This window comes from Lissotriton vulgaris, unplaced genomic scaffold (assembly GCF_964263255.1).
Source record: "Lissotriton vulgaris unplaced genomic scaffold, aLisVul1.2 SCAFFOLD_907, whole genome shotgun sequence".
Lineage (NCBI taxonomy): Eukaryota > Metazoa > Chordata > Amphibia > Caudata > Salamandridae > Lissotriton > Lissotriton vulgaris.
In genome coordinates this window covers 589,486-612,006 of record NW_028242560.1, presented here as the reverse complement: position 1 = coordinate 612,006, position 22,521 = coordinate 589,486, and the positions used below count along the sequence as shown (strand labels likewise).

General features: G+C 46.1%; 1 protein-coding gene across 2 annotated transcripts in view; it reads left to right on the top strand.

The window, feature by feature from the left end:
• LOC147668910 (uncharacterized) overlaps positions 1–22,521 on the top strand; it is a 436,976-nt gene that overhangs the window by 162,060 nt on the left and 252,395 nt on the right. For both annotated transcript variants that reach the window (XM_086948355.1, XM_086948356.1), the window contains 2 exons: positions 3,970–4,074; positions 6,747–6,842. In XM_086948355.1, coding sequence (XP_086804481.1) covers positions 3,970–4,074; positions 6,747–6,842 — 201 coding nt within the window. The remainder of the gene's footprint in view (positions 1–3,969; positions 4,075–6,746; positions 6,843–22,521) is intronic.

Sequence of the window (22,521 nt, the reverse complement as noted above, 5' to 3'; positions counted from 1 at the left end):
TGGGCATATTCCGGAATGTAAGTTCTCCCGAAATTTAAAAAACCCAGTAAAGATTGTAATTTTTTCAGTGTTGTCGGAGCGCGCAATTGTGCGCATTTCTCCAGGAAGTGAGGAGCCAATCCCTTTCCTTCATTGTTAAGCTCGTAGCCCAGAAACAACACTGTGTACTCTGCAATGTGCGATTTTGCAAAGTTGAATTTGTAACCTAAGTTTGCAAAGGTACAAATAATTCCGTTTACACGACACAGATGCTCCCAAAGTTCGTCGTCTGTGAGATATATGTCATCCACATACGAACAAGCATCCGGGTCGATCCTCTCCAAAAGAGAGACTATGCGGGCGGAAAAGACCCCAGGACTATTCTTATAGCCCATAGGGAGACGTCGAAAGTGTTTTTGGACACCGCCGCATGTAAAACTAGTCCATTGGGAACTCATAGCATCCAATTGGTGGGCATAGAAACCATTAGAAATGTCAAGCGTGGTTTTAAACCGCTTACGCACAAGACTATTCACAAGAGCAGAGCCGTGAGTATTCTGTACTGCACAGTTACGGCAATGCGAGTTTAAATGCCTGTAATCCAAAACCAAACGATACGAACCGTCAGGCTTGTTTACAGTAAAAAGAGGGTTATTCATTGGTGACACACACGTTTCAATTACTCCTTGATATTCCAATTGTTCAAGGATTGCTGCGACGGAAGCTTTTGCTTCACGCCTTATAGTATATTGAGGTTGAGGCTGCGGCTGAGACCGTAAAGGTATCTCGTGGCGTGGGGACAATTTATCCCACCCACACTGATTGCGATACACAGCCGGCGCCAGAGCTAGAGCCCACTCTTCTGCAAAATGCAGCGCATCCCCTTTCGAGACTGTGTTCGCGAAACTGGGGAGGATCACCTCCTCCCCTCGCGGAGGTGCGAGCACAAAAGGTGGGGGCCAGTCAGCCTCCGAAAGCAAAATGTCATATGTAGACGAAAGATTTTCCCAAAATACCCCTTTTATGGTTCGTTGTATGTCACCTTCAATTAACAGGACAATTTCAAAAAGTCTATCAGGGAGAGCAACTCTGGTCACCTTCAGTAGTGGACGGAGCGCCTCTCTCACTATGGTAATCTCCGCCGCGCTGTCCAGCAAGGTCAGAGCCCACGTCAGATTCCGAAGCCGCGTTCTCACTATCTGGGGCATATCGATGCGCTGTTAAGGCTGCGACTTTCTTCTTTGCAAACTGTGGCCTCCTAGGCGTAGAGCTTTCCTGCTTTTCTGCACCGTTCCTCGGGCAGGGCTGGTCACGTCCTTGCTGGCCACCCCGACCCCTGCCGCCCCCTCCACCACCTGTCGTCGGAGCCGATGAGTCCTGTAAGGAACGAGGAGAGCGTTGGTCAGAAGCCTGAAAACGATCAGGAGTCTTAATCGTCGCGAGGTCGCGCAAGTCATAAACACGTTCCGACTGCGTAGGTAACGGAGACGCAGGGCGAGAAACCTGTGTTTGTTGTTGTTGAGGTTGCTTTCCCTGTTTCTGTTTTTTAGGCCAATTTTGTTTTTTGGACTTTGGCAGAACATCAGTTTCCGAAGTTTGTCCCTGGGGCTGCTTTTTATCTTTAACAGAAAAAGGCTTAACACCCTTACAATTGCGACCCACGGTTTTATAAGCCGCCACAATAATCTTCGCAAACTGTCGAGTTACCCTGCCTCGGGAAGCACCGCCAACGCGTTAGCAACCTGAAAGTTCACTGCATCCCCCTTGACATTAGCAAGGATCAGATCGCAAACTACATCAAAGGTGCCACACAGGCGCATGCCCAACTCGACCGCAGATTCCGGTCTGTGATCATCTTGAACACGTTTAAGGACCGAAGACAGCACGGACATAGACGGGGTGCCGTAGCACCGAGCATAGACCGCCGCGAAAGTCTTCCCCCAGGTTTGACAGTGAACAAGCTCAGGGGCCAAATCCTTTGGCAAACTAAGCGTAAGAATCCGGTGTTTTTCACCAGGAGTCGTATTAGGAAATACAGCTTCCAGCTGGTCAAATTTCTCGGCAAGCCAGAAAGGAAAATCATCCTTTTCCTGGGGCTTCTTGCCCATAACGGCATTGACCATGACAGGACTGATTTTCAAACCACCCTGCCCTGCCGGAAGCGCCGCACCCCCCGGGGCTCCACCCGGAAGATTACAGCTGGTGTAATGCACTAAAGCTCTAATCACGGCAATCGCGACTACATGTAGTCGTCGTAGTTCACCCAAATTACAATTGCCGTGTAGAGGATGAGGAGTAAATCCAGCCAAAACAGGCCAACTAGCGCCTGGAATGGACAAAGGACCTAACTTCGGAGCGGTTAAAGAATGGGGGAGGGCGCCACCAAACCAAACTCCATGCTACCAAACATCAATAGGTACTTCCTGTGCTCTGTACGGAGTATACTTATTAGGTACAACAGTGGGAGTGTACGTGTGGAATACGCCTGAATTTGCGTCCACTGCCGGAAATGTCACCCACGAATAAAAGAGTTCGTAAGGGTAAGCATGTTCCGCATTCACCACCATAATCACAGCCAAGCCTTCAAGTGGAACATTGTAAGCCCGCAAATGATCTCGCACCGCAATGCGACAATGCTGCGGAACGTCCACGGCAGCCATGACAGCACAGGAAAGAGAAAAAACAAAGTAAACTTTGTAGCACAACTGGGTAGTAATTCAAGGAAACCGTTTTAGTAAGAATCAAGTTTGAAAAGACCTATTTCAAAAATAGGTAGGTTTTTCCGACACCGCCGTTTATCGGAAACGTCAGTGAAGGGGTTAAGGTTTGAATGATAAACTACTCGAGTGTCCTGATATAAGGCCAACAACGTATGGGCGCCATGTAGCGGGAATTCCGTTCTCCTACAGAACTGTGCATAGAGACCTGGAACCTCGGTGAATTAGGATGGCCCAAAACTCACCTCAGTACCCAAAATCCCCTTACCGAGCTAGCTACAGTGTCTCATTGGTCATAACAAACTCCCAATGTTTAGACAGACCAGAAAATGAACTTAGAATACCTCAGGAATCGTGGAACACATGAACACTCTTTCGTTATATAATCATCACAAACCAGAACGTGGAGTTAAAGAGGACACGTGCATGTTTGAAATATTTATTCACTAATGCAAGGTTCTCAAACACAGTATCTTGTATAATACTAGCAAACATATTATAAGCAACAAAGCTATCAGCATAGTTATTAGTCCATAAAAGCCGAATGGGGACAGCATACTAAGATGCTGGAATGAATAGAAATTAACAATGTCTAATTCACAACCTCCCTGTTTAGCATAGTATTTTATATCTATGAAGGTCTCATTTGGGTTTTAGCAGGGCGGGCCCATACCTTAAAATCTCAGTGGCAGGACGATCACATCACCTTCCACCAGCTCTCTGCATGCGAAGCATATCAAGTGTGTTTTTGTGCGTTCAGCACAACAATATAAAACTCACCTAGAGCCAGATTTTGGCAGCAACATGTGTGCTATGTCTATAGGGGTGAGAAGATCAGACCTTACAACAACACTGGGTTAAGTTATCTGTGTAGCCTTCAGCACTCGCTGTGCAGACAGAGTGCAGAACAAAACTGATATCAGAGCAATAACATATTATTTCTCTAGTAAATCACGAAGCTCTTCTGGGTTGAAAGCTAAAACAACAATTATGTGTCGTGTGCAAAAGTGAAGCAAGAATGAAAACGGAGTGCAAACATTTAATAAACTCATGCTAACTTAACACAGTATGTAGAAAAGAAGTAGCTATATGAAACCCCAGTTTCTCCCAGTCAGCTGGCTTCCTGTGATGTTCATACTATGTGGCAAACTCTATAAAACTGAGAACTAATGAGACAAGTGCACTCGACTACATAGAAATGACCTTGTACAAGAATGTGGATTGTAGTGTGTCCAGTGATGTGAGTTTGACACCTGTGTGCTCTGCTTAACAGGATTTCCCTATCTCGCTGCTGATCCTGTCACAGAGAAGGGATTCCAGGCCTGTGTGGCACATCCAGGTGCAGATGTTCAGGAAGTGATGACTGATGCCTGCTCAGGTGAGTCACTGATGCTTGTGCGAGCGTAATCAGTCTCAGGGATGGTGCATTCACTACATTGCAAGAAAAAGACGTCTGTATATCATTCTTTTTTAAAGGACCATTTAGTTTGATGTGGGACCCTATTTTCTCAGGTATGTCCATCTGTTTCTAACAGCCATTCGCTCACTGATCCGTGTGTGCTGAATCACCCACTGCAATGTCCGTAAATCTATTTTAAGTAAATTATTTCTACTTGGTGGATTGTGTTGCCCACTGGTTTGCAACAAAAGGTCACGTTATTAGAGCACAACAGTTCTCAAAAGCACAGATTGATAGACTTGACCACACTGCTTGTGTCCTGTTAGTTCATGTTATCGCTTAATAAGCACGACTTTGTCAGATTTCAAGCATAGTGAAAATCTCAGAGTTGCTGTAGAATGACGATCTGCCTGCCACCCTCCGGAACCACGTGTCAGCCCTGGAGGCTGTGTTGCAAGGTTCTGCTCCTACACAGAACTGTGCACAGAGACCCAGGACCTCAGTCAATTGTGGTGTACCAAAACTCACCTCCGTACCTAGAAAACCCCAACTAGCTAGCATTAGTGTCACATTAGCTCTTCGTCCTATAGCAAAGTAACCAATGATTAGACAACCCAGAACATGCGACTTAGGATATACTCAGGAATGGTGGGAAATGAGAACATTCTTTCGTTATACTCTCACACCAGTTCACAACAGGAGTAAAAAAGAGACACGGATAAGGTTAAAATATTCATTTTAACGACGTGCTCTCAGGTGCAGTATCTTTTCCAACATATGATTAGAAATAATATGATCAGCATTGTTACAATTCCATAAAACACAAAGGGAGAAAGCATATTATAATGATGGTGAAAACAGGTCGTATAGCGCCTAGTTATAAAACCCTCCCTATCTAGGAACTATGTTTTATAAACCATAGAAGGTCTCTTAGGCTTGTTTGGGGGACCCCATTACCTCTCAGCTCAGTAAGAGTGAATCACAGCAGGATCAGCAAAAGCTCTCTGCATCACTGGAAACGGAAAATCTTCCAAGTGTGTGAAATCATGGCTGCAGTGCAACAATAATGGCGCCAGAATTTCAGTTGGCTCGCATCTGCCATGTGTTGTGTCTAAAAACGTGAGCCGAGCAGTTCGAACAACAGCTACCATGTTATGATAACCTTGAAGGCTTGGGCACTTACTTGTGCAGACTAGGGTCACGATGTAAGTCTAGGGATGACGAAAACAAGCCTTTCTCATGTGAAGACATTCGCGCAGCCTAACTTACAAAAACAGCTATATGCAGTGTCGTGTGCAAGCAGCAGCAAAGGGTACAAATGGCGTTTAACTTCAAATAAGCCATGCTAACATAGCAACGTGAGCAAACCGGGCCTAGGCCACACTACAGCTGGTGGTGGATCTGCTTGCCGCCCTCCGGAACCACGTGTCAGCCCTGAAGGCTACTGGGGGATATGCCTGGGCAGTTCCCAGGGGAGATGAGCCTTCTCATTGGCTTCTAGAGCCCACTTGTGAAACAATGAAGATGGACCCATGAAGAATCAAGCTGAAGTTGATGATCAAGGGATACAAGACTTGATCATGAGGCCAAAGTAGCAAACCAATGGCCACTACGCTCTGCTTCAGATGGAACCTTTCAGGAAAAGAGGAAGGATGCCGTCATACCACATATTCAAGGGACAGATGTTCCGAAAGATCATCCAGGCACATATCCATCAGCCCTCTAAGAAGAAGCCCTCCATCTACTGTTGATACAGACCTTGGTGGTCTCCAGACTCCCCACCTCCTAGGATCTTCCCCAGTGTATGAAGAGGCTGATTTCACGAAATAACAAACAGAGCAGCGCGGAAGCTTAACCATAGCACTGTGACTCCTATCCGTGAACCATCTGTCAGCGTTGACGCATAGCTTCCAAAACTTCAAGCTAGATATATGAAGATGTGTGTAGAGTGTAAAACCCTAATTCTTATGATGTTGAGTGTGGAGGGAAGCCATTATTCAAGGGAGAAATTAACCACCTTCCCTTCTCCAACAATGTTAATAAATAGATATTCCACTCTCCAAATCTGTATGTCTGGTTTACGCAGTACTCTTTTTCATCTGCATTATTTTGAAGGAAAATTATTTAAGCAGAACACAGGCGAAATCGGCGTGTTGCGATAAAATCACAATCGCTTTGCCTTTTGAGGTATATATATCTATTTATGCCATGCCTGTGAAAAAAAATGTGGCTCGCTAACACAAATAGCAACACATGGTGCTTGGAGCCAGTGTGTTAATAAACACATATCAACTTGTTTATTACTATAGTGTGAAGGTTATATTCCATAATACTACCACAGTACAGTCAACCTGACATGCGAAAACACCGCTTGCTAGCAGAATGCATATGTAACCGTGACTTTACACCAGATAGCACCCCTAGTCATAGTCACAAGCCTTGATCATTAGGATTTCATTTTAATACATGAATTTTACCCCTTCTGTCTTGGTTATCAATAAATGTCTTTGTTTATAACATGTACACCATACAAACTAACATAACATGCACAATGTGTGCATATCTGCATTGAGTAACGTGCTCTTTTAATGTCCTTTTGTTAGGGGCTTAGTATTTGTTACAAGGTGATTTATATCTCCTCTCTTTACCAGATGATCCAATAATCACGTCTGTATTTTTACAAAGCCCTAAACCAGAGGAAGATGCACATTTCTATGAGGTATCCATGTCCAAGGGAGGAAATGCACGTGAGTAACAGCTGCGGTTCTTTATTTCATTCCTGACAGCGACACAGACGTTTGGTTTTCTCTCCAAGTCTTCTTCCAGGCTGCCCGTTTGGAAGGTTCTTTAATCATTTGAGATTTCTTTTCCTTTATCACTCACTCTCTTTCTGATGAATAATTTAACCCACTGATCTCTTGCCAGTTGAGCATCCCAAGACTCCAGCCTTGTTCTGGAACCTTGCTTCTCCAGTATTAGGGTATCTTTCATAGATTCACATGCTTGAATAATTCCCCGTCGTCGAAGTGGGAGTCCCACGGTGCATAAAATAGTAGTAGTATATATATAACATCATAAATATACATATACATATAAATATAATATATATAAATAGACATAAAGAAGAAATTTAAAAGTACCATAGAACAACATAGGCCCATAGAAGTCTAAAGGGAGAATTCACTTTAGTTACATATCCATGTCATTATAATGGTCCACATTCCAGCCAATCAGGCTGCAGCACCCTCTAGAACCTTCTCCTCAGAAACTCAAGCCCTCAGATTTTCTACCGCACGTCGTGTGAAGGGAGTCTCCCAGAGCTCTGCTCAGTTTCTTCAATCTTCAAACCTTTCATCTTCTTCAACAATGTCTTCAACAAAGAAATCTTTATTCAGGCCTTGTTCTGCTTGTGGAAAACTTCGCATGTTCCATGAGGACCCTCATAAAAAGTGCATCTATTGCCTGTACCCGGACCATGAGGTGAGGAACTGCAAGTTTTGCAGGACTTTTTCTTCTAAGACCCTAAAGGATAGAGAGGCCTGTCTCCTTCTGTGGCTACAGAGGTTGAAGACTTCAGACAATCCTATATCTGATGTGGAGAGGGTGTTTTCCTACCATTCCAGGACCTCTCTTAAACGTGGGTCGGAGACTGAGATGCCTTCTCCTTTTCTAAAAAGGAAGAAGTTTGTGGATGCTCCAAAGTCTGTCTCCCCACGGGATCTGCCGGCCTCTATGCCTACGGGACCTGGTTCTCTGGCGTCGCAGTCCCAAGCTGTGCCCCCGTCATCCAAAACGAGTGCCAGCTCGTCGACGAGTTCGTCGACGATGACAAGATCCGTCGACGTTGTGCCTACGATGACGACGACATGCTCTGTGTCGACGAAGACGACGACGACAACGTCCGCATCGTCGACGACGAACCAAGAGGTTTGGCCCATAACCTCCATTGTTAGGATCTCGTCGACGGCGAAGAAATCCGTCTCGTCTACAACCTTGCCAAAGAAGCCTCCAAGGTACCACCTCCGTCGACGGTCGCCTCGTCGACGTCGAGTTCATCGTCGACGACCACCTCCTCGTCGACAGCTCCGTCGACGGCTTCCGCTTCTTTGTCAACGCATTGTTCTACATCCGCAAATACATCGACAAATGTTTCGACCACAAGCCCGTCGACGGGACCGTCGACGGGACACTATTCTCTGGCAACTGCAACAACCTTTACTGTGGTGACGGCTTCTATTGTAAAACTTCCTGCTCCGCTGGTTTTGAGTCCTCTTCAAGGTGGTTCTGGCCCCCCTGCTCAACTCTTGGCGTCTGCAGAGAAGAAATCTTCGGATGGGTCTTATGTTGATGACACATTTCGTCCTGCAGCAAGTCCTTTGGAGCTCAATATAAAATATCAGGACTATGAGGATGAGGACAATGATGACAGGGGCTCACTCTTCCCAGTTCATGATGACCAGTTGGATGTTGACCACGAGGTTCCTATGGCACAAATACCGGTGTCTTTGATATCGAACCTTCAGCACATGTTAGACGATTATAATCGTCGATTTCCTCCTTCTGCGCAGAATTTGCCTACTCCGCCTCCTCCACCACGAGTTCTTCCTGATCCTGGTGCTGATGAGGAGGACGTCCCCAATGATACGGACCAGGACAACGACTCTGTCCTTACAGATTGGGACAACTATCGGGCCCAGACCCCATCTCCTCCTCCTGCTTTTCCCCTGGCTTCTCCCTCAGTGGACATTGGGGGTTTCCACAACTTAATGGTGAGAGCCGCGAAGCGTTTTCATCTGCCCATGTACGTCAAACAGCAAGACTGTTTCCTTTATGACTTCAAGGATCAACCGTGAAACAAGTGCATACCATCCCAATAATTGACTTTATATGGCAGGAGGGACGTAAACTTATGGAAAGGCCTAACTCCATCCCGGCTGTGCTTCCGCACCTTGACAAAAAGTACAAAGCGCCTGCGGATTCACCTGCATGCCTTGTTTCACAACCGAAGGCTGACTCAGTCATTACGCAAGCCGCCCAAAAGAGGTCACGTAACCCGGCAACTCCGTTAACTTCGCCACTGGATCAGGAGGGTCGCCACCTGGATACAATTGGAAAGAAATTCACCACTATGGCTGCCACGACGGTCAGGGAGGCAAACTCCTTGGCTATCCTCGGACGATATGACCGTCAGATGTGGTCAGAGATCGCGGTGTTGGTTGACCTACTTCCAGAATCCTTCAGGGCAGAAGCCCATAAGATCGTGCAAGAGGGAGAGAAAATCTCCTCTAAAATTATAGACTGTGCAATTGATATTTCCTCTACAGGTTTCAGACAGCTCGTAGGTGCTGCAGTCTTAAGGAGGCAGGGCTGGCTTAAGGCTACGGCTTTTCGGCCTGAAGTGCAGGCAAGAGTGCTCGACTTGCCTTTTGATGGGGAGTCCCTCTTCGGCAAGCATGTGGACGACGCCTTAGAGTCCATCAAGAAAGACACAGACACTGCTCGTGCCCTGGGATCTCTCCAGTACCGGAAGCGGTCCTTTCGTGGAGCACGTGCAGGGGTACTTCCTCCAATTTTCGTGGCTCCTCCCAATACCGCTCCTATGGTGAAAACAAGCAGCGCTACTCCTATCAAACCCAGAATAGGTAATCCGATTCCAGGCCTTATCGAAGGAAAAGCACCTACAGAGGAGGTGCTACCTCTAAAAAACAGGGACTTTCCACAGGTCAAGTGTTCTCCTGCTCTGAAAATTGGAGGTTGAATCTCCCAACACTTCTTCAATTGGTCAAAAATAACTTCAGATCGTTGGGTCTTGGTTGTCATCTTAAAGGACCACGCTCTCGAATTTCTCAAATTTCCTCCCACCTGTCCACCCTCTGGCACTCCCCCAGCACATTTGAAGGAACTGTTTGCGCAGGTCGCAATTATGACAAAGAAAGGGGCTGTAGAAGTGGTTCCTCGATTACAACAAGGCAAGGGCTTTTATTTCCGCTTTTTCCTTATCAGGAAAAAATCAGGAGAGTGGTGCCCCATCCTAGACCTCTGAGCCCTCAACAAGTTCATCAAAACCCAAATATTTCGGATGCTGACCTTGCTGGAAATTTTACAGTTCCTGAATCCCGGAAAGTTCCTCTCCACAATCGACCTCCAAGATGCATACTTTTATGTGCCAATCCATCAAAGACACAGGAAGTACCTTTGCTTCACAGTGGGATCAAAACACTTCCAATTCAAAGTTTTACTTTTCGGCCTTCGTTCCGCTCAGAGAGTCTTCACGAAAATCATGGCTCCGGTTGCGGCTTTTCTACGCCTACAGGGCATACAGTTCTACCCTTACTTAGACGACTGCCTGATAAATGCTCAAACCTTTCATGCAGCAAGACAACACACCCAGACTTGCCTATCCATCTTTCGAGCCTTGGGTCTTTCCATCAACCACGAGAAATCACATGTCCGTCCAGCACAACAAAGAATCTTTATAGGGGCATTAATAGACTCTCGTCTGGCGAAGGTTTTTGTTTCGCAGGAGCAACAGGATCGCATTGTCAAGATGGTGGCTCTTCTACGCTCAAGAAGGTCTGCTTCTGTCCGGATGTTAAAATCTTTTCTGGGCATGGCATCATCCTGCATACAGCTGATCCCCAATTGCAGGCTACACATCCGAGTCCTCCAGGAGGAGTTGGACAAAAATTGGCGGCAAGTCTCAGGGTCGTTCAACGACAAAGTCTGCCTGACCCTCCACATTCAGGGCGCATTGGAATGGTGAGCTCACCTTCCAAACATCGCCATCGGGCGGCCGTTCCAGGACACAGACCCCACGCTTACCCTTATGACGGATGCTTCCTTAGAGGGTTGGAGGGTTGGGGTGCACACCTCGAAGGGTTGTCAGTCAAGGGAAAATGGACGGCAGATCAATGCACATGGCACATAAATCACCTGGAACTCTTGGCTATCTTCCTCGCCCTAAAATCTTTCCGGCTGCTGGTGGAAGGGAAGTCGCTGCTGGTGCGTACGGACAACACCACCAGTATGCACTACCTCAACAAGCAAGGGGGTACGAGGTCTCGTCTGTTATCCAGACACAACACAACAGATCTGGGAATGGGTGATTCATCATCGAGTTCAGCTAACAGCAGTTCACGTACTGGGTGCCTCCAACGACCTTGCCTACTCTCTCAGCAGATCGGCTACGGACAATCACGAGTGGGAACTCCATCAACCGAGTATGTGTTTCGCTTGTGGGGCCAGCCGAAGCTGGATCTGTTTGCGACTCCACTCAACCGCAAATGCTTCGCAAGTCAGCATCCCCACAGCGGATCGAGCGGGAATGCGCTTTCGATCAACTGGTCGAGAGAATTCACTTACGCTTTTCCGCCGATCCCTCTGATTCCACGCCTATTGCACAAGATGAGACGTCAGCCGTGTCACATCCTGTTGATTGCGCCCAGGTGGCCACGTCACCCGTGGTTCACGGATTTTCTTCAGTTCTCCCAGTGCGATCCGATTCTTCTTTGTCCCCTGCCTCATCTTCTCACCATGAGCCAGGGCCAGATTTGCCATCCGGATCCGGCCTCTCTCCAGCTTCACGCTTAGAACCTGAGCACAATGAGTTTGCACATCTAAATATTGCTCCTGAGTGCAGAGAAGTGCTTGCTCATGCATGCGCTCCTTCCACAGTCAAGACCTATAAACTGAAATGGAAGCGGTTTTGTGTCTAGTGCCACAAGGAGAAGGTCGATCCTCTGCTCGCCACACCTGAGCAAATCCTGCCTTTTTTTCCTCCTTTTGGCAAAGTCAGGAATTTTGCATTCCACTCTTAAAGTCTTCCTGGCCGCGATTTCCCGCTTTTGCCACGATGGTTCCACGTCACTGTACTCCTCTCGGATAATTCGGCAGTTCTTTAAGGGCCTGTTCTGGATGTTTCCACCTAGCCGGCGTCCAGCACCTGCTTGGCATTTGAATCTGGTCTTATTACAGCTCCTCCTACCTCCTTTCGAGCCTATTCATTCAGCGGAATTGAAATTCCTTACTTGGAAAGTTGCCCTCCTCGCACTTACATCCGCCAGGCGAGTGAGCGACATTCAAGCTTTCACCATTCAGCCTCCTTTTCTTCAATTTTCCAGGGACGCTGTTACACTTAGTACAAATCCTACATTTATTCCTAAGGTTCCTTCAGACTTCCACCTTAATGAACCTGTCATTCTCAAGACTTTTTTCCCAGACCCTCAGTCTCCCGCTGAGCGCTCTCTTCATTCTTTGGACTTGAAGCGCTGCCTCAAATTCTATATTCAACGCACTGCTGCTTTTCATAAATCAGACCAACTCTTTGTGGCCTATGGACGACTGCGCAAGGGACATCCGGTTACTAAACAATCCATTACTCGATGGATTTCTTCTGCCATCTCCTTCTGCCATCAACGGGCTGGCAAGCCTCTTTCTGCTCCGGTGCGAGCACACTGGACGAGGGCAGTTGCATCCCCTACCGCCCTTTTTGCTGGAGTGCCTCTACATCAGAACTGCAGGGCGGCAACGTGGTCCAGCAGGCACACGTTCACAAGGCACTACTGTCTGGAGACCGCTAATGCTGCAGACACTGCTGTGGGTCAAGCGGTGCTACGAAATCTCTTCAGATGAAAGTGAGCCTCTGTTGCTTCCCGCCTCCTGTCATAAAAGTTTTTTTCATTGATATATATATATATGCAATGTTCATAGGTGCATTTATTTGCTTGCATTTGTTCTTATTGCCTTTTAAGACTCTCATGTGTTGGCATACTGCTTTCTATTCTTATTCAAGCATCTATGAAAGACACCCTAATACTGGAGAAGAACAAAAGTTACTTACCTGTAAACTGTGGTTCTCCAGTATTGGTGTCTTTCATAGATTCACATGCGACCCACCCTTCCTCCCCTCAGAGGCTCTCTTCTCCTCATGCACTCTTGGTCACTTTGCTGCTACGAAAATCTGAGGGCTTGAGCTTCTGAGGAGAAGGTTCTAGAGGGTGCTGCAGCCTGATTGGCTGGAATGTGGACCATTATAATGGCATGGATATGTTACTAAAGTGAATTCTCCCTTTATGTTGTTCTATGGTACTTTTAAATTTCTTCTTTATGTCTATTTATATATATTATATTTATATTTATATGTATATGTATATTTATGATGTTTTATATTTTTATATATATATATATATATATATATATATATATCTATATATATGTATGTATACTACTACTATTTTATGTACCGTGGGCCTTCCACTTCCGACGACGGGGAATTATTCAAGCATGTGAATCTATAAAAGACACCAATACTGGAGAACCACAGTTTACAGGTAAGTAACTTTTGTTCATAGCTCATAGTAGGTAAGGAGTGCTGTCTTCATCCTGCCAAGAAGTGAGAGCCTGGTGACGTCACTGGAGTCATGAAGCACCCACCCTAGGGCACCAACATAATTTCCCTTTTTACTGTGCCTTTTGAAATGGATCCCGGCTTGTACTTGTTTCTCTTAGTTTTTCCTCACAGATTTCCTTTAAAAAAGGTAAGTGCAGTACAAGGGATGTCTCTCTCTAAAAGATCAAGCTTTAAACCATGTAGAGATAGCGATGGACAAATGTCTATCACTGATCCTCATGACATTTGTTTGTGGTGTTTGGGTTGGAGGTCATGCAAATGAATCCTTAGCACGAATTTCAAAGCTATCAAGGAATGCGAGGCCAAGCTTTTTATGTCCCACATCCGTCACAACTGTTGGGCTTGACTTAACCAAGATCGAGGTTCCCATCCTCTCCCTCTTCGAAGATATTGAGGCAAAAATGTCACAAACCCAAAAAGAAGGCAAGGCGTGGTGACTCTTCACTGACTCACGGATTGACTCCCAAGGGACGTCCCCACAATGTTCTTCCTTACTGCAAAATCGTCCTCAGAGCCAGAAGTGGAGGACATTTTTCCTTCCGAAGAGGTGGTGCCTGTTTCAGTGCCTCTTCCGTCTCCTCAGCCTTTGAGGCCCTTCTGTAGCTTATCCTGAGCTCCTGGCACTGGGGCCCATCTAGCTACCTTCTTTTTCAACACCATGTTGAGTTGTTTTACCTAGTATTACCTTTACAATATATAGTGTGCAAGGGACCCACGTCTGGCCATACTTGTTTCACTAGGGCAACACAATAAGTATACACAACAGTGATGGACTGAACGCTTGGATTAATCTCAGCCGCTGGTAATCACTCAAGCTGCATCCCAATCCATCATTTTTATGTGTACTTTAGAGTCGTCTTAAGTGGGCCGGGTATGCTGACGTGGGTCCTGTGTATACTGTGTCACTGGAACCGAGCTGTACCCAGCTAATGAGCTCATAACTAGGGGAAACAGGTCCTGGGTTGCCTATGTTCCAGTTCAGGGAGGCCTCGGTTTGGCAGTTCGAGCAGGACTGTTCGCACTTGAGCAGGGTCAAGACTGATTTGAATATAGCTGGGTCCAAACTGAGGTGACCTGGTGTATTTGGATGCAGCCTGAGTAATTACCAGCGGCTGAGAATAATTCCAGCATTCCATCCATCGTTTGTGTAATTTAGTCTTGCCCTAAGTAGGACGAGTATGCCCAGATGAGGGTCCCATGCACACTGTCTCACTGGTACCAAGCTGTACCTGGCCGAGGAGCCCCTAACTAGGGCGAGGCCGGTCCTTGGTTGCTTGTGTTCTGGTACAGGGAGGACCTTGCTTGGCAGTTCGGACTGGACTTTTCAGATTGGGGCAGAGTCAGGACAAATTTGCACAGACCTGTGTCCAAACTGAGGTAACATGGTGTACACAATAAGGATGGATTGGGAAGTGGCTCTGAGTAATTACCAGTGGCTGAGATTAATTCAGGCATCCCATCCATTGTTTTTCTACGGACTTTAATATTCGAGTGAAGGCATACAGTGGTGCAAAGTGCCAATGAAAGGCAAGCATGCTACTTTGAGAAATGTGATTTCATAAGGGTAACAATGTATTATAGAAATACATTACACCTCAAGGTTAGCAACTGACAGAATGCTTGTTTGTATACTTATGGTATAGTCTAAATTCAGACTTTTGTTAAAAATTGTGGCGGACGTGCCTGCAAAAGCGGAATCTTTCTATATTTGATTTAGCTGTGGAATTTTTGATAATCCATAGTAGCCAGGAAGCACTCTTCTTTCCCGCCTCTTCACCTGTAATCTCTAAAAATATCCTGAACTTCATTTATGTTGCCTTCAGGTGTCACTTGGGCCGGGGTGCTGACATATCATCATCACTAGCTCGCTCTGGTTTCTAATAAGGCACATGAAAGGCCTATGAGTTTTCCATTTTCAAGACTAATCAGCTTCTTTCAGCTTCTTGGTCACAAATTGATGAATAGATGTTATAGTGTCTTAGACGAGCTAGGAATGTGCAAATGTCTTATGGCAAGCCATACTTTATCTCCAGAGTGGTAAGACAGTGCCAGATTTCTCTCACTAGATTACCATGTCCAAATGGAAGACACCTAGATTACATTCAATATATGCAATGGTCCTGATAATACCCCATTTTATTCAAGAATTGCTTCTTGGTAGTTGAAAATTGGATGATTACCAATTTTCTTAACATTAATTCTGAAAAAAATGAGATTCCATTGGTAAGAAAGCAGGCCCCATGGTCTGACAAGTGGCGGCTCACTGCCCTTGGACCCTCCTGTTACTCCAGTCACTGAGGTCCACAATTTGAGCTTCAGGTTTGATCAGAATATGTCCTGCGCACATCAGATCAGCATGGGCTCAGCTACTGGTCTCCTTTATTTGAGAATTCTGCAGAAAATATGAATGGTAATCTTAACCTTAAAACAATTTAAGATGGATTACTGTAATCCACTTTATCTAGGACTTCTGCCTAGAGTGAACTCCTGACTACAACAAATCTACATTTCTGCTGTGTGCCCTATTTTTAATCATCATTGGAATTCTCGGAGCACTTTGTTTGGAGAATCTCTTCACTGCAGCATGACAAAACTAATCCTCCTCAAAATGCTTTGCATGCCTTGTCGTGCAGTCTGTTATTCAGGTCTCATTTATCTCCAGAACCCCTTATGAGCCATCAGAAATACTCAGACCCTCTTACTGATTTCTTCTTAAAATACCCATGTTCAAATGCTTGAAATTGGGAAGCCATTGCTTCTCACATCTGGCTCCTAAAACTGAAACGTACTTCCTCTTTCGATACTTCATATTCCTTATCATCTCTCCTTTTGAGAGGCTTGAAGACTTAGCTTTACTCTCTTCAAATATATCATCCTATTGGTTGGCCTTCCTCTGAATCTCCTCAGTGCCAAGATTGTCTTATGGGTGACTGTTTGCGCTTTATAAATGCCAAAAGAACAGAATAGGACTGTTGGAGATTGGAGCAGTTGTTTGGAAAGAGAAGCAGAACAAGGAGAGAAAGAGAGTAGGGATAGCAAAAAATGGAGAAAGAAAAAGAATAGGAAAGAGGGAGACGGGAGGAATCTCCAGTACATGGTCAGGATTTTTGGTAAGAAAGAATCATGGAAACACCCTCATGCGCTCTTTATGGTTTGCTTACCTGACATTCACATTGTATTGGAGTTTCATTTTCTTTCTCCAGTATTGGATCTTTCATAGATTCACATGCTTGAATCATCCCAGTTGTCGTAGTGGGAGTCCCACGGTATACTTATAACAGCAGTAGTAAAACTACCATAGCCCACACTGCAATGAACAGTCACTGCTATAGCCTATCCATTTTCTTTTGTAAAAAGAACCAAACTTAAGTAGTAGCCAATTAGGCGACAGCACCCTGCAGAACACTCACAAGAGAGGCTAGGTTCCTCATATTTTCTACGGCATGTAGTGTGAAAGGGAGTCTCCTTGAGCTCTGCTCAGTTTCTACTTCAGTTTTTCAGATTTCTACTCAAAATGTCGGATTCTTCAAAGAAAGGTCTCTTCAGGTCATGTGGAACATGCGGTAAGAAGAGGCTGCATGCTGAGTATCCCCATAAGAACTGTATCTACTCTCTCTACCTTCAACATAAGGTAAAAGACTGCAAGATTTGTAGGCCTTTTTCAACCAAAACCCTTAAGGAAAGAGAGGGTTGGTTGGTGATTTTGATTCAGAGACTGAAAAATATATCTGATGTCGTCTCTGAGGATGAGGAGAGCTCTACCTCACTGGCTTCTCAGGAAACATCTAAAAGGAGAGAAAGATCTCATGAATCTCGTGAAGTTTCCAAGTGAAAGGGTTCTAAAAAGTCTTGTCAGGAAGATGCAGGTACCTCACTAAAAGGAAAGCATTCATTTCCTGAGGAGAAAAGCCATCTTACACATAAACATGAAAAACAATCTTCAGAACCATCTATGAAGATTACAACCTCTAGAAAGCTTATATCATTGAAGCAGGCAAAAATCACAATCTGAACGCATTTCACCTACCTTGTCGAAAACTACATAGTCGACGACGGATCAGTTCCTCCCCCGCCCTTTAGGAAGAGGCGGTGGTGTCGCCATCATCCACCGAGACCATCTCCACTGTAAAACCAGTGACGCACAGATTTTGGACTCAGAAAGTCTCCACTTTACCATTAAAATAAACCCAACCAACTCCCTTACGGGAATACTTGTGTACCGCCCTCCTGGCCTCCCAGGTTCCTTCATTGGTTCCCTCCTAGATTCAGTCACAACTCAGGCTCACTCCCTGTCAAATTTTATGATAGTAGGTGACCTGAACATTCATCTTGAAGACCCAGCAGACCCTGTAGCCAACGATCTGATCCTAGATCTGGCGGCACTTGACATCCGCCTACTCAACTCCGGAGCCACCCATATCAAGGGTCATTTACTGGACCCTGTTTTCACTAGTTCGCCATCAATACTACCGAAGGAGGCTCTTCCCCTGCCCTGGACAGACCACTTTTTAGTTCTCTGCCAACTTCCTGGAATTTTCAGGAAACCCCAAACTCCACCCACCTATAGCAGAGACAGGACCTGGTCTAGACTCCCCACGGAAAAATGGGCCAAAACCCTAGAAAGGACGACCCCGGCACACGCGGAAGACCCGGCTACTGCCGATAAACAATACAGAGAATGGATTACCTCCTCCCTGGACTCAGTACTCCCAATTAGAACTAGGGAAAACAAAAACGGTAAACCTGGGTCAGCCCCATGGTATACTACGGATCTCCGAATACTCCGCAAAAATTGTAAAAAAGCCGAACGGCTTTGGAGAAGAAACTGGCAGCACGCCAATAAAGAGGCTTACCTGATCACAGTCAGACATTACAAAGAGGCCATCAGACAAGCCAAAGCCTCACATTATGACACAAGGATACAAGAATCATCTAATTCAGCCAGGGAATCCTTCTTAATTGTTAAGGAACTGCTCAAAGTCCCCAATTCTACCACCTCCACCACCCCTAAAATTGATCGTAGCAATGAACTCGCTAACTACTTTAACGATAAAATCATAAGAATCCTGGCGTCTCTCCCACCCCCCGACCCCACCAGTCACATGGAAAGCCGATTATCCCCTGACCAGGCCAAAAGCAATCCGCGCCCCGCACTGCCGACATTTCGGCCAGTAACTTGCTTAGAAGTGGAAAGAACACTGATGAAAATGAAAAGCGGTTCACCTCTGGACCCAGCACCGATCAGGTTCCTCAAAACTGTAGCATCGGTCATCGTACCCACTGTCACAGAACTTATCAACAGTTCGCTCGCTCACGGATCTGTCCCTGATAGCTGGAAGAGTGCTGTTGTAAAAGCACTTCAAAAAATACCCCAGCTAGATCCAGCAGACTTGGCAAATTATCGACCAATATCACTGCTGCCGGGTATCAGCAAAGTAGCTGAGAAACTGGTAAATGCTCAGTTATCTCAGTTCTTTGAGACTAACAAAATACTTAGGCAATCCCAAACTGGATTTCGCCAGGGCCATGGGACAGACACCGCACTCCTCGCCGTCATTGAAGAAGCAAGGCGCATATTGGATTCAGGAGGATCAGTGGCAGTGATCCTCCTGGATCTAAGCGCAGCCTTCGACACAGTCAACCATCGTGTCCTTCTTCATAGACTGGCGGATGCAGGACTAACCGGGACGGCACACAGTTGGATTGAGTCATTCCTGACAGGGAGCACATTCCAAGTATGGGACAACAATCACCACTCAGCCATCCTTCCTCTCACAAGCGGTGTCCCTCAGGGCTCCTCCCTGAGTCAGACGCTTTTCAACGCGTATATGGCCCCCCTTGAGGACGTGGTGACACCATTTAATATAAAAATGGTAAGTTATGCCGACGACACTCAGCTGGTCGTCTCCCTGTCCCAACTGATAGACCACCCAGAAAATCTGACCAACTGTCTTACAGGAATTCATAACTGGATGAATAATTCATCATTAAAACTCAATGGGTCAAAGACGGAGGTCATGCTCCTAGGGAAACAATGGAAGACCATCCCCCCAGCACTCTGGCCAGACGTATTCGGAGAAATCCCACCACCAAAACGCGAAATTAAAACACTCGGCGTGTGGCTCGAACCAGAGTTGTCTATGAAGACACAAGCAGCGAAAACTTCAGGCACCTGCTTCGGGCTCCTACGCACAACCCGCAAGATCCTCCCCCTACTGCCACCCAACTCTAGGAAACTACTCATCCAGGGACTGGTACTGTCCCGCCTGGACTACAGTAATATGGTCTACCTAGGAGCCCCTGAGGCCACCCTAACAAAACTTCAGCGGACACAGAACGCAGCGGCACGCCTTCTCACCAACCTCCCCTCCAGAGTGTCCGCCAAGCCGGCCCTCAAAGCTTTGCACTGGCTCCCTGTGCGCCAAAGGGTGCAATTCAAAGCGATGTGCACAACACATAAGCTGATCAACGGCACTGGCCCCGAGATCCTCAGAAAAATGATTACCCCCTACACAACAACCAGATCTCTTCGATCTCAGAATGAGAACCTGGCCAGCATACCTAGATTTAAAAAGACCCGCACAGGAGGACGACAATTCTCCGTACAGGCGGCTGCTGGATGGAACGCCCTTCCACGGACCCTCAGACTCGAACCCAACTACCTGGCTTTCCGCAAGAAACTTAAAACACACCTTTTCCCTAAATAGTGTCCCCATACGAGTACCTCTCCCCCCCCCTTCCCCTCAACAGGATTACAAATTTACAGCGCGGGGATACCCTTGGGTCACCAGGCGCTTTAGAAATCGCTATTAAATTAAAATTAAATTAAATACGATGACGCTGTTGATGACAACCCCTCCGATGACGCTTTCAGCGATGATGAAGGCTTCTACACCGCAGATGACTTCCTCGTCGACGGCGACTCGGAGGCCGACTTTCTCGTCGGCATCCTCGTTGATGACTTTGGTTCAGTCAACGACCTCCTCCTCATCGTCTTCTACCACGTCGACAACAACCGTTTCCGCATCATCAACAATAGTGATGACAATTTCTTCATCTGTTCCTATCATGTCCTCGTCGACTACAGAGACAACTAATGCCTGTATATCCATCAACCACGTTCTCCTTGACTGTGTATTTTTTTCCAGAATCCTGCAGTGGTCTCTCCTTTACCACCTTCAACGTTTTTGGAGGAATTTGATGATGATGAAATGTTTGGTCATGCTCATAGTCCCTCTCAGCTTCATGTTAAGTTTCAGGACGATGATGAGGATGACTATGAAAGTTACTATCAGCAGGAATATATCCTTCCACATGCAAAAATGCAATACATGGAGCCTGTTAGTGAGCTCATGGTCCACCTTCCTGTGGCTTTTGTTCAAGACCTGCAGGACGTGCTACATGACTACTGCACTCGTTTTACTTCATCAACTGCTCCTCCACCACCTGCACCTTTACCACTGGCATCTCCTCCACGTAGGTCTGAGCCTTCTCCTGCAGCTTCTCCTGTGAGGGATACTGTTTTGCCACAACAACAATATGACACTTCTGATGACGGAAAAATTGAGGAGGGTCAACCTCCGAAAGATGGGCAAATAGAAGATGAATGGGAGGACTGTGTTATTTCAATGCCTGCTTCTCCATCTCTCCAAACTGTGGATTCTCTGCTGGAAGAAATTGGCGGCTTCCACGTACTAATAGAAAAAGCGGTTTCTCGTTTTCAGTTGTCCATGACAGTCAAGCAGTCTGACTGTTTTCTTTATGATTTTAAGGATCTATCCAGAAAGACTGTGAGAGCGATACCCATTATAGATCACCTCTGGGAGGAAGGTGTGAAGGTAATGAAGGCACCTGACATGGGTATCCCGGTCTTGCCCAAGATTGACAAAAAATATAGAGCTCCTGATGATGCTCCAACTTGTCTGGTCGGGCTTCCTAAGCCACATTGCATTATCTCTCAAGCCGCCCAACGGTAATCAAGAAATCGTTTAGTTCCTATTACTGCACCACCTGAAAAGGAGGGAAGGTGCCTCAATAACATGGGCAAGAGATTTACAACCACGTAAGGTACTATGGTACGCGTGGTTAATGCCTAAGCAATATTAGCAAGATACGACCGCCAGATGTGGTCAGATATTGCTCCTTACATGGACCTCCTTTCGGACGATAAAAGACTAGAAACAAAAAAGATTCTTCTTGAGGGAGAATGATATGCATCAGAATTTATTGATGCTTCTATGGATGTGGCTTCCCTGGCCTTATGTCAGCTCGCTGCATTGGCTGTCCTCAGGCATCAGGGTTGGCTGAAGGCAACAACATTCCACCCTGAGGTGCAAAGCAAAATACTGGAAATGCCTTTTGATGGTGAGACACTCTTTGGTAAACTTATTGATGATGCCTCACAGAGTATTAAGACTGAAACTCACACAGTAAAGGCTTTGGGGACGCTCCATTGCAGAAAGACCCCCTTTCGTGGAGCACGTGATAGAGGAGCCTATTCATTTTGAGGTAGTTACCAGAAATACCAGCCTCAGGCTTACACATCTTTTCGCCCTTCCTACCAACACCGGTAGCAATACCGTGCACCACCAGAGGCTGCATACTCCAGACAGCCCAGGTGGAAGCAACAAGGTCAATCCAGAGATGCTGTCAGAAAACAGTGACGAGGCCTCGCCTCCTGCCACTCTTCCTTCGATTACTTCATTCAAGTAAATTCCCCTCTCTCATTATCTAGGTCAATGGTAGAAAATAACAACAGACAAATGGGTCATGAATATAATAAAATATGGTCATGGCCTAGAGTTTACCACAGTACTACCTCCTGATCCACCTCAAATATCAATAACACCCCATCTTCAATTGCTAAAGAGGGAGGCATTGATCATGCTCCAGAAGGGAGCAATAGAATGTGTACTTCGCTCTCACAGAGGAAGGGGCTTCTACTCCCGTTTCTTCCTGGTGAAGAAGAAGTAGGGAGAATGGTGTGCCATTCTGGGCCTCAGAAAGCTCAACAAATA